Source organism: Eschrichtius robustus, chromosome 20 (genome assembly GCF_028021215.1).
Source record: "Eschrichtius robustus isolate mEscRob2 chromosome 20, mEscRob2.pri, whole genome shotgun sequence".
Lineage (NCBI taxonomy): Eukaryota > Metazoa > Chordata > Mammalia > Artiodactyla > Eschrichtiidae > Eschrichtius > Eschrichtius robustus.
Genome location: NC_090843.1, coordinates 10,829,368 through 10,841,650, shown reverse-complemented (window position 1 = coordinate 10,841,650; position 12,283 = coordinate 10,829,368). Strand labels below are relative to the sequence as shown.

The 12,283-nt window shown below is 54.4% G+C and overlaps 1 protein-coding gene across 2 annotated transcripts in view; it reads left to right on the top strand.

Moving 5' to 3' along the window:
• TBC1D16 (TBC1 domain family member 16) overlaps nucleotides 1-12,283 on the top strand; it is a 78,167-nt gene that overhangs the window by 62,453 nt on the left and 3,431 nt on the right. The window contains exons 4-10 of one of the 2 annotated variants that reach the window (XM_068530572.1): nucleotides 4,839-5,000; nucleotides 6,023-6,170; nucleotides 7,095-7,259; nucleotides 7,760-7,908; nucleotides 8,521-8,655; nucleotides 9,383-9,569; nucleotides 11,708-11,887. In XM_068530572.1, the coding sequence (XP_068386673.1) occupies nucleotides 4,839-5,000; nucleotides 6,023-6,170; nucleotides 7,095-7,259; nucleotides 7,760-7,908; nucleotides 8,521-8,655; nucleotides 9,383-9,569; nucleotides 11,708-11,887 (1,126 nt within the window). Of the gene's footprint in view, nucleotides 1-4,838; nucleotides 5,001-6,022; nucleotides 6,171-7,091; nucleotides 7,260-7,759; nucleotides 7,909-8,520; nucleotides 8,656-9,382; nucleotides 9,570-11,707; nucleotides 11,888-12,283 lie in introns of both variants that reach the window. The other variant, XM_068530571.1, reaches the window with a different exon arrangement.

Here is a 12,283-nt window from a genome sequence, read left to right as displayed (position 1 = left end):
CATAGACCTCCCCTCAAATTGTATCTCGTTTCCAGTTGCATTTATTTCATTACTCTGGACATGAAAATTTTATTGGTTAGTTGTATTTATTCTTTAGTGATTTGTTTTTTCTTGTACCTTTGCCATTTTTTCTGTTGGGCATTCATTTTTTTAAATTTACATACTTTTTCTGTATTAAAGATATTAATCCTTGTCATATATACATCCCAGTTTGTTCTTTGGCTTTTCATTTTAATAGACTATTTTTTAGAGCAGTTTTAGGTTCATAACAAAATTGAGGTGAAAGTACAGAGATTTCCCATATACCCCTGCCCTTACACATGCAAAGCCTCCCCATTACCAACATCCCCACCAGAGTGGTACATTTGTTACATTGGATGAACCTACAGTGACACATCATTATCCCCCAAAGTCCATAGTTTACATTACGATTCACTCTTGTACATTGCATGGGTTTTAAGAAATGTAATATAATGACATGTATCCGCCACTATAATGTCATACAGAGTAGTTTCACTGCCCTAAAATTTTTCTGTGCTCCACCTATTTACCGCTTCCCACTCCCCCCAATCTCTGACAACCAGGATCTCTGACAAAAGGATAGTGATCCTTTTACTATCTACATAGTTTTGCCTTTTCCAGAATGTCATAGAGTTGGAATCATATAGTATGTTTCCAACTCTGCCTTTTCAGATTGGCTTCTTTCACTTAGTAATACGCACTTAAGTTTCCTCCATGTCTTTTTCATGGCTTGATAGCTCATTTCTTTTTATCGCTGAATAATATTCCATTGTCTGGATGTACCGAAGTTTGTTTATCCATTTACCTACCAAAGGACATCTTGGTTGCTTCCAAGTTCTGGCAATTATGAGGGGCCACCAAAGGGTGGCATTATTTCCAGCCCTCCTCCCCCAATCCTCCCCACCACCATTCCACATGCACACAGCACAATTTCCGAAACCTGCACACCCTTCCCAACACACTGTGTCCTGCTCACCTCACGGGGCAGGCCAAGGTTTGCAGAAACCAGATCCAGGATGGACACTAGCTCCGACAGAGTCCGGGGTAAAGGCTCCTGCTCCCCTGCTGTGGTGGAAGGACTGGGGCCCTGAGGTGAAGGAGCCCCAGAGAGAGGGCCCCCCACACAACTTCTGGCAGCAACTTGCCTCCAGGCAAAAGTCTGCTTAAACCCTTTTACAACTCCTGAGGGGGAAATTATTTGCATTAATTAATTGACTGACTAATTAATTCAAGACACTATACTTGGGACCTACAGCTGGGGTTCCATCGACTTACTGTTCAACTGAATCAAAAGGCTCAGAAGGAAGAAAAGCAAGAGCCAACTTAGAAGTTTGGATTTTTAAAAATGTTAGAGTCTGGCCGCAATGTCTCTTTGACCTTGAGAACCACAATTCAATAATTTTGGAGGAAGGGAATTCCCTGGCAGTCCAGTGGTTAGGACTCCGTGCTTCCACTGCAGGGGGCATGGGTTAAATCCCTGGTCAGGGAACTAAGATCCTGCATGCTCCTCGTCATGACCAAAAAAAACAAAAAACCCCAAAATAATAATTTTGGAGGTTTCTTCCTTCCTGCTCGAGCTTTTTCTGAAAACAGATACTTCCCGTATATATCAGTTATGTATAGCCCCGTAACAAAGGACTCCAGAACTTAGCAACTTAAAACCACCATCTTCAGTTTGCTCACAGGTCTTCCCGTTGGGCTGGGCCAAGTCAGGCTGTTCTGCTGGGTGCTCTGGGGCTTCCTCAGGCAGCTGTCCCCAGCTGGGAGCTCAGCCGGGTGGAGGGTCTGAAATGGTCTCTGTCCGTGAGGTCTGGGGACTCTGATGCTGTCAGCTGAGTCTCTCTCTCCTTGTGGTCTCTCATCATTTGTGCCTGGGCTTCCTTACATGGTGGCAGGAGTATACCAAGAGTGAGAATACAGAAGGTTCTTGAGGCCAGGCTCTGGAGCTCATAGAATGTCACTCATACCACATCCTATTGGCCAAAGCCACTCGAAAGGCCAGCCCAGATTCAGGGGTGGGGAAACAAACACCACTCGAGGAATTTGGGGCCATATTTAATCTCCAACTCTGTGCCTGACATTGCAGGAGTTGCCAGATGGACAAAGAACACACTTGCTATGTTTTGCTGTGGCAGAGCTGGCTTTTCTTATTCATTTCTGTTTTGCATTTTGGTGATCTTCAGAAAGAAATGCTATATTTCTTAGAGTTTAGCATCTTCTCCCTCTACCTATAAAACATTTTTAACTTATAGCATATTGGGAGTTATTGCCTTAGATAAACCATCCTTATAATTTTAATGTACCACACAATAATTTTACAAACAAGCCAAATTATATGCCGCACATATGAGTATTCTTAAAACCAAATTGCTCTGCATGTGTAAAAAGATAAAAAATAAAAATTATACATATTTCAATTTTCCCAAGATTTTATTTCCATTTTTTTTCTATGACTTCAAAATTCCCAGACATTTAACACTTTCATCCCAGGCATGAGTATTAAATCTCTGTGTTCTGCGCCAGGCTTGTGCTGAGAGCTGGGGATGCAGAAGAGCGAACGAGATACGGCCCAGCAAACGAGATACGGCCCTTAACCCCATGGCAATGGGTCTTGAGGTAGAAACAGATGTGGCCCTAGGTGACCTAGATGACTGTACAGTCATCTGCTATGACAGGCCCTAAATAACAGAGAACGAAGTCTTCTATCAACTTTGCTCCAGTTTGAACCGTGGAACCCCAGCTGTAGGTCCCAACATAATGTCTTGAATTAATTAATCAATCAGTTAATTAATGCAAATAATTTCTCCCTCAGGAGTTGTAAAAGGGTTTAGGCAGACTTCTGCCTGGGGGCAAGTTGCTGCAGGAAGGTGTTGGGGGGGCCTCTCTCCTGGGCTCCTTCCCCGCAGGACCCCAGTCCTTCCACCACAGCAGAGGAGCAGTGGCTTCGGCCAGGACTCTGCGAGAGCAAGTGTCCATCCTGGATCTGGTTTCTGCAAACCTTGGCCTGCCCTGTGGGGTGAACAGGACGTAGCATGTTGAGAAGGGCATGCAGGTTTTGGAGGATCGTGCTATGTGCGTGTGGAGTGGCGGTGGGGAGAACTGGGGGAGAGGGGCTGGAAATAATGCCACCCTTTGGTGGGCCCTCTCTGGCTGGGCTTGGAGGTGAGCCCGGATGGGCCGGCCCAGCTGGGGAAGCACGCCAAGCACATGCTCTCCGGCCACTGCAGCCTCATTGTTCAATAAGCAGATTATGAAATTCTGTGTGAGGCGGCATGGTGGGGGGCTGTCTTCAGACCTGCGGCTTGCCTTGTTTTGCAGACAGTCATTGCATAGTGCAGCCCTCGGGAGGACAGGGAATCCCTCAGCCTTTTGGGGTCCGAGTTTGCCGTGTGGCTGCGTGCTTCAGCTTGTCTACCTACCCTCCCATCCGGCTGTCTATCTTTACCTGAGTCTGTTTCCTGGGAGAGCGCAGGTGCCCCTCAGAAATGGGAGGACCTGGCTCAGCCCACTTCCTTAGGCAGGTGGGAAGAACTGCACACCAGGCCCAGTGTTGTTCTAGAAGCAGCCAAGTTTCTAAAAAGGCCAGTCTTCCTCTTTGAGGAAGTTCCGAGTTAGAGGGATTGTGCTTGAACAATCCAGAGTAGCTTCATTTGGAGACCTGGTGCCCATCAGAGGAAGAGGTGCCTCAGGATTAATTGCCTCTGACACTTTTATGTTCTCGGCTGAAACAGGAAAGTGGGATAAAGTGATTGCAGTCTTACCTCTGTGGGATATCGGGGTTGGGATCCAGAAGCGATGCTTGCCTTTGCTCTGGCGATATTTTAGCAGTCATCTGCTAGATGTCACTATTAAATCTCAAGAGATAGCATTTAACCTGTGGTGTAGCTGAATCCATGTAATAAAATATTTGGCAACCGAGGAGCCAAACAAAATTATTAATTTTTTAAAGAAGCAGAATAAGATAATGGGGTTGTATTGCTGAACTTTGAACTTAGAAGCAGTTAAAGACACTGGTGAAGACGTGGGCCACAAAGCTTGGGTTCAAATTCCAGCTCTACCACCTGCTAGCTGTGTGACCTTGGACAAGTTACTTAACCTTTCTGAGCCTCAATTCCTGTTTTGTACAATGGTGGTAATAACCGCCCATTTCCTAGGATTTATTGTGAAGCTTATATGTGATAAAAAGCACATGAAAAGTGATTAACACAGAGCTAAGTGTTTACTATTAGTATTAATAGTATTATAACCCAAATGTTTCCTTATGGAACCACTATTTTTTCAGGAAAATACTGAACCAATTTGAACCCAAACGGAAGCCCCACGCTGTCTAAAATGGTCACAAAACCGCTTCTTTTAGTAAGCCCTGAAAACCAGGGTGCCCAGCACTAAGCACTGTTCATTCTACACGAAGCCATGTTATTATCTTCGCTGTGCAAAAGAGGAAACAAAGGCTCAGAGAGGCTTGGTAACTTGCCCAAGGTCACACAGCAAGGGCTCAAACCCACTCAGTAGGACCTCATCTGCCATTATGACAACCTAATATCTCTGTCGAGGTGGAACAAAATTTGATCACAAAAATGCTTTCCCATCCACATTAAAGTGTAATTGGGCAAGACCTATGATAGGATTCATTTGTTCATTCATTCATTCATTCATTCATTCATGGGTGTCCGTGGACAGCCTCTATGTGCCCAGCGTGTTCGGCTATATCTCTGAGTGTGCATGCATGTTTAAATGGTTTCCCCAGCCCTCCCTGCCCTTCCCCCATGGCTGCACAACAGAGAAACGTGTGGCCCTCACATGACTTGCTCCACCAGCTCCCCCTCCAGCGTGGACGCCCACCTGCAGTTTCCGGACAGCAGTGGCCTCCTGCAGCCCCCGCGCTGGGACGAGCCGCAGCGGGCCTGCGCCTTGGAGCAGATCTGCGGTGTGTTCCGAGTGGACTTGGGTCACATGCGCTCCCTCCGCCTCTTCTTCAGGTGAGGCCCTCTTGGCCATGTCCTGGAAGCTGCCTGTGTGCCGTGTCCCGGGGGGCCATGCTTGGGTCCAGCGCCCCTGCACCCCCAAACATCTGCTTCCCAACATCACTAGTCTCGTCAGCAGTGCCCCCCACGGCTGCCCCACAGGAGCTGGGCCTGGGTAGCTCCCAAACTCTTTCCTCTGCTTTCAGGGTGATGGTAAGCAGCTGTTGCTTGCAGCTCTGGTTTGGGGAAAGACGACGAACCAGGGCTACACAGAGAGCAGTTGCTGCAGGCTGCCCCCGGTCACCCACCCAGAGGCCCAGCGTGCTCAGAATAGGCCATGGCTTTCTAGAGGGAGGCACCCTTTCCTTCATTATGGGGAGCCATCCTTTTTAGTTCCCTGCCTAATGGCCATCTCATGTCTCTCTTCCTGAAAGGCAGGGTGGCCCAGCCGCAGGAAAGCACCAACCAAGACTGGTGCTTAGAAGAAGCAAGCGTGTCTCTGTGGGAGTTCCCAGACCCAGAGCCACATCCCGCCTTTCATGGAAGGGAAGCCAAGGTCGGGCGATGGCCCTGAGGCATGTGTCGTGAATTTCCCCGGAGGATTCTCCCAGAGTGCCTTCCATGCCCGGTGGGGAAGCCTGCTGGAGGGGCGTCCCTTAGCGCCCGCCCCATCTAGGTTCAAAACCTGATTCCCCATCAGGGCATCCACCCCCAGGACTCCTGGAGAGAAGGGAGGATATGACCTGGCAGGCAAGGGTGGGGACAGAAGGCTGCTCTGGCAGGTCTCCTGGGAGTGAGGACAATACAACCTGGGGTCTCCCAGGAAGGGAGCTGCTTTGCCTTCTTCAGCAAAGGGGGTGATGGCTTCTGTTGGGGCATAATTCTGTCCCCTTGCTGCCAGCAGCCAGACTCCAGGGGGACTTTCTGTTTCCTGCCTCTGAGGTTGGCAATAGGGGCCTCTGATTATACTTGGAAATAAAAACCCATGTTTACATATTCATGGGTCTGTTCTCTTCCCCCCTCCGATGGCCACTCAGCGATGAGGCCTGCACCAGCGGCCAGCTGGTCGTCGCCAGCCGGGAAAGCCAGTACAAGGTGTTCCACTTCCACCACGGTGGCCTGGACAAGCTGCCCGACGTGCTTCAGCAGTGGAAATACTGCGCAGAGACGCACCTCAAAGACCAGGTAGCCCGGAGGAGGGTTGGGGACTGCCCCCAGGGTGGGGAAGCCCTGCACCACCCCTGGAGGCACCTGGCTGCTGAGGCACCACCACCCCCCCTCCCATTCCCCCCTCCCCTCCAACGGGGGCCCAGGACATTGGTTCTCTCCCCCGGAGACCCATGCCTCTCCGGTGTGACCCATGGTGGCTGGGGACCTACAGAGCAGCAATTTGGGATTTGAAACATGTGCCCAGGCTTCTTGTAAAGGCAGTACTCCGCACTTGAAAAATCATGTTTTGACAAGGCTTCCTGCCATATTTTGCTCAATCTACATACAAATGTAATAAGAGCTCTTTAATTATCTGGTTAAGATACTGTATGTGCTTATTAGAAACGGGCTGACTTTACAATTCCCTTCCTTCCCACAGAGCCTCCTGCTGGCTTCCCTTATTACAGTAGCATGGCTTTTTTTTCCCCCTACATTGAACAACCTTTGATTTTTGAATTAAATGTCAGCTGCAGTTTTGCCCTGGATCCGTGACTGCCCGTGGAGACAACCTGACAGGCGGGCTCCCCGCTCGCAGAACAGCCATCCCTTTGTATGTGGCCAATCACATGTAATTTATTGCAGGCCCTCCCGGCAGAGGGAAGTTGGCCGTCCGAGGCATTAATTCCGTCTTTGCGGCGGGGCTGGAGGGAGAGTGGGGGGCGGCGGTCGATGGGAGTGGGCCGGGAGCCGGGAGCGCGAGGGGGGACCATGGTAAGAGGACGGTATTTTCATTTGAATTGTGTCTAATTACACTTGCCATTTAGGGGTTTGTATGCGGGAGAGAGGCGTCTCCCTCCTTTCGGAAGAGAGAGAGGAAGGCTTACATCCGCGAAGAGCGCGGCTGGCTTCGAAAGCGAAGCGGCTGAGACACTGATCCCCAACTGTCCTCCCGTCCAGCAGGTCGCCGACGAAAAGACGTGCATGCAGTTCTCCATCCGGCGTCCCAAACTGCCGTCTTCCGAGACGCACCCCGAGGAGAGCATGTACCGACGGCTGGACGTCGCGGCCTGGCTCCGCCACCTGAACGCGCTGGGCCAGGTGGAGGAGGAGTACAAGCTTCGCAAGGTGAGGCCCGATGTGCCCGCGGGGCCCGATTCAGGACCAGGGGTCGGGGCCGTGCCCACGGGCCGCCTCCGGGGGGTGCGTCCGCTGGTGCCAGAGCTGGCTGTGTGAACGCGCCCGATAGAGCAATCAAAGCCGCTGCGATGAAAAAGCAACCTCCGGAGCGGGTTTGGAGAACCCCGCGTCAGCCTGTATAGCAGAGCTCGCAGCCCGCGCCGCGATTCCAAAACCGGGATTAGGCCCTGACGTGAGAACGACAGGTTAATCTGAGTGCCGCACCAGGGGGGGCATTGACATTGAAATGAGCCTGGTTTGTGTCCTGTATGGGAATGGGGGGCCGGCACTTTCCCCTTCCAAACATGTGCAAATTGCAGCGATCTGAATCAAGGCATCAGTTGTCAAGAAGGCGCAGCAAAGCCACCAAAACACAGATCTCCGGGGATTTGGGGGTCCTTTGAGCGGCCCTGCTTTGGCCCCTCCCCAACTTTTGCCGTTTCCTCCAGGCCATTTTCTTCGGCGGCATTGATGTGTCAATCCGGGGGGAGGTCTGGCCCTTCCTGCTGCGTTATTACAGCCACGAGTCGACGTCGGAGGAGAGGGAGGCGCTGCGGGTGCAGAAGAGAAAGGAATACGCCGAGATCCAGCAGAAAAGGTGACCGCGGCGACCGGCCGGGGCCCCCTCGAACCGCGGAGGGAAACGAAACCCACCCCAGCGCCGCGGAGGGAAACCCACCCCAGCGCCGCGGAGGGAAATGCCATTTGGAAAGGCAATTTGAGGTGCAATTCAGCATTGATAATATGTTCCGTGACCCATAGTTTCCTTGAAAAATGGGTCTCCCAGGACCGTGAGCGATGGGGCTGGATAAGTGCAGTTATTACCCCAGCGCCCGGCCCGGGGACTGGCTCTCTTTAGCTCGCATGTCAAGATTTTAGAATTCTTTTTCAACGTACTTAACGAGGCGCTGACATCCTCCCGCAGAACGCCGGGGTGGCGGGGGTGTTTGGGGGGCGCTGGGACTGCTGAGGTCTGTTTGGGCCTCGCTGATCCCGCGGCCGCGGTCAGCTCTCTGTTTGGGACCCGTGAGGCCGAGTTAATGTTTGGAAAGCCTTGTGCACCCCCCCACCCCAGGTCAGTGGGAGCCGGAGGGTTTGCCAGCGGCCCCGGTTCCCATCTGGGAGCAGGGCTGGGCGGGACGCCCGCGCCAGCCGGGAGCGTATGTGCCGCTGGCTGACCGCCCCCCGCGGGCGCTCTGCTCCATGCCAGGCTCTCCATGACCCCTGAAGAGCACAGAGCGTTCTGGAGGAACGTGCAGTTCACCGTGGACAAGGACGTGGTACGGACAGATCGAAGCAACCAGTTCTTCCGAGGAGAAGGCAATCCCAATGTGGAGAGCATGAGGTACCCCCCGCCCCCGGGCCAGCATAGTTCCTCCCCCCTCGGTTTCACTCCCATCTGCCACCTCACCCCTCAGGCCTCAGCTGACCCTCTGGGAAGTGGACCGGCAGCAGCTTCTGCAGGGGTCAGGGGTCTTTCCTCCAGGTTCAATGCCCCAGAATCAGAGGGTCGTTAGCTATTTTAGGCAATGTCAGTGGGTCTCTTATTGTCCTAGAGACCCAGGGAAGGCCTGTAGGCCCCACCCGCTGGGCATCCACCAAGCCTAACCTTGCTTGTCTCACACCAGCCGTGGGCCAGCCTCCCCCTGAGTGTCTCTGTCTCCCATTGGGTGGTCTTCCGGATGATAAAGCCACACAGGGCTGAGGCTGGCATCTTTGACGTTCTGCTACCTCCTGGCAAATAATTGCACAAAATTAGCAGCCCATGAAAACGTTCCTGGCCAGCCCACCCTTTGTCACAGGCAGTTGACAATTAAGAAAATCAGACCCACATTCCTCCTTGCCCTGCTCTCGAGGGGCTGGGCTGGTGAGTGGCTAATTGCAGGCCATTACCTTTCCCCAGGCTCTGGAGACGGTCCCAGAGCTGCCCTCCTTCCTCTGAGATCAAGGTGAAAGATGGGGGCCCGGACAGCCCAGTGTCTCCAGCCTGGGGTTCTACTGGCCTGCACAACACACCGCTATGTTGTGGCCACCCTCTACTGACCTCCCTGCTCTCTGCACTGCGTCTCCAGGAGGATCCTGCTGAACTATGCGGTGTACAACCCAGCCATCGGCTACTCCCAGGGCATGTCGGACCTGGTGGCCCCCATCCTGGCCGAGGTCCTGGACGAGTCAGACACCTTCTGGTGCTTTGTGGGTTTGATGCAGAACACGATCTTTGTCAGCTCTCCTCGGGATGAGGACATGGAGAAACAGCTGGTGAGGCTCTCAGATGTGTATGGCTTGGCTGCTGTGGGTCAGCAAGCAGCAGAAAAGCCAGGGTCAGCCTTGCCGATGGACTATGGGGGGCTTAGCCCTGGGCCTCTGGGATAGGGCCAGCTCCCCCAGGAGGGACGCATGCTGTTCCCAGGTCCCAGGACATGTGTTGCCATCCCCACCTCACACTCCTGCAGGTCCAGAGTCTGGACTGTGCAGGGCCCTCTCCTTGTGGCTTCCCACCTCCCAGCATGTGGCATCCCAACCCAGGCTCCCTGGGAGACAAAGAAGGGGGGTCCCTATCACACCTGACCCTGTGCTTTGTAAAATGGTTCCTCAGGTGCATCTGGGCCCCCTGCAGGGGTCCAACATAGCCAGGGTTCTGGGGCTGGGAATGGGAGGGGCTCCTGAAACCACCTCGAGGCCCACTGGGTAGTCGTCACAACCATACCTCAAGGGCAGCAGGCTTGCTGTGCCCAGCCGGCACCCCTCCCTTCATGGCCTCCCCTAACCTACACAGACCAGGCAGCACTGAAAATTGGGAGTGAGGAGGCAAAGCTGGGTAAGGCAGGGCCAGGAGTGCGCACTCTTTCCTTACCTAGCGTCTGTGCACTCCGAGCACCTGCCGGGTGCTGCTGGCACTGGGAGATGTTCTCAGGTCCCCAGTCTGCAAGAGATTCTTGGTCTGGAAGCTGACAGTGTGAGGAGAGGATGCTGGGTGCCAGGGAGTGATACAGAAAGAGCTCTGGTGATAGAGATGGGAACCAAGACAGGTGTCCCAATGTCTCCTTGGACTAGGCCGACCCCACGGCACATGGGGTCTGGCCCTGGACACTGCCAGGCCTGCCAAGACTTGGCTGAGCAGAGCTCTCTGGGCAGTGACACTGGGTGCCCCGGTCAGGTTGGTGGCCCACATGCAATGAGGGTCGAGCTGAATGGAGGGCCTCAAATGCCAGGCCAAGGAGCGTGTCCCGTCGACTAGCCGTTAGGAAGCCCTTGAAGACTATGGATGGGAGAGCAGAACACAGCAGGGGATTGGACGAGGGGGAGCCAGGAGCAGGCAGGTGGGGATTGGAAGGTGAGGGGCACCAGAGCGAGGGTGGGGGGCATCCGTGAGGGAGGGAGGGGGTCAGCTGCATGCGTGGACTTGACCCTGCTGTGGGCCACTGAGTGGAAAAACTGGCCAGTCGGGAAGGATCCTCAGAATCTGTTCCCGTGCCATCCCAGCGGCTGTCTCAAGTAGGAACAATGGGTCGCTTGTGTGGGAAGGGGCCTGTGAGTCACCAAGCCCCCACCCCAGGATCTGGCTGGGATCTCAGCTGAGCCTGCCCACTCCAGCCGAGCCTGCCCACTCCAGCCGAGCCTGCCCACTCTGCGCTCTCTGCATCGGCCCTGTGATGTCAGGTTTCCACGGTACCTGCGGAGGCAATTACAGGCTCTGATGCGATTCACCCCTGACGGGCTCCGAAGCACATGGCCCCGTGACTCGTTAGCTGCCGGAGATTGATTTTACAACGGTGCTGGTGAAGTCAGCAGCCCAAGCAGGACGTTGCCAGAAATAGCCTCGATCTTATCCCACGTCACTGGGTGGTGACCTTAAGTGCAGGAACTGAGCCTCTTGGGGTTCAGAAACGCCCCCTCTCTGCTCTAAATCGGCTCTGGAAGATGATGGATCTTGGTGATCAGAGCGGAAGGTGGTTGAGTGGGTGCGGGGGAGGGGGTGTTGTCAATGGATGATCTGCTTGACATCCCAGAAAGGAGGGGACGTCAGAAACAGCCCCATATGGCCCCTGAGGCCTGGGGGTCTTCCTAGCCTCGGACCTGCCACTAGCCTCCTGGTCCACATCAGGGTGCTATGCTCTGCCTTGCCCTGGGCCGCGCCACAGCCTCCAAAACAGTCTGAAATCTGGGCTAAACTGACAAAGACAGGTGTGAGTCAGACTTCCAGCGACAGAACAAAATAAGTGGGTTCAGTGACACGTAGCAGGTAGAGACCTCACGCGTGGCACACAGGCTTTGGCGGGGTGGGGGGGTGGGGAGGGGTGGACCGAGGAAGGGCCTTGGTGGGAGTGGGCTTCCTGGGCCAGGCAGGCAGGCGTGCTCAGGGCCGGGGGGCTAACTCATCTCGGCCTCGCCCCCAGCTGTACCTGCGGGAGCTGCTGCGGCTGACGCACCTGCGCTTCTACCAGCACCTGGTCTCGCTGGGCGAGGACGGCCTGCAAATGCTCTTCTGCCACCGCTGGCTGCTGCTGTGCTTCAAGCGGGAGTTTCCCGAGGCCGAGGCTCTGCGGATCTGGGAGGCCTGCTGGGCCCACTACCAGGTGAGCCAGGCGCGGTGCCCAGGGCTGGGGGCTGGGACAGCGGCTCCAGAGCGACGGTCGCCGTCCTGCACCCAGCCTAAAAGGAGGGCGGGGTGCCCACGTAACTGTGCGCCTCCCTGGGGTCCCCCTCCACCATCCCTGACCCCCCGCAAGCCACAGTCAGCCGCTCACACGGCGACTGCCTTCCAGTCCCACGTGGCCAGCCTCAGACCTGCAATTCGCCTCCCAAGTAACTGAAATCGATGCAAATTGCCCACTGACTGCGCTCATTACCACGTTCTGGGGCTGAGCACGCTCCTGTCACAACCAATCAGCGTGAAAGACATTGCGGGGCCGAGCAGGACGCCAGTGCCCACATGCTGGAGCCGGTGCCCGCCCGCCTGCCCCCTCGGGACG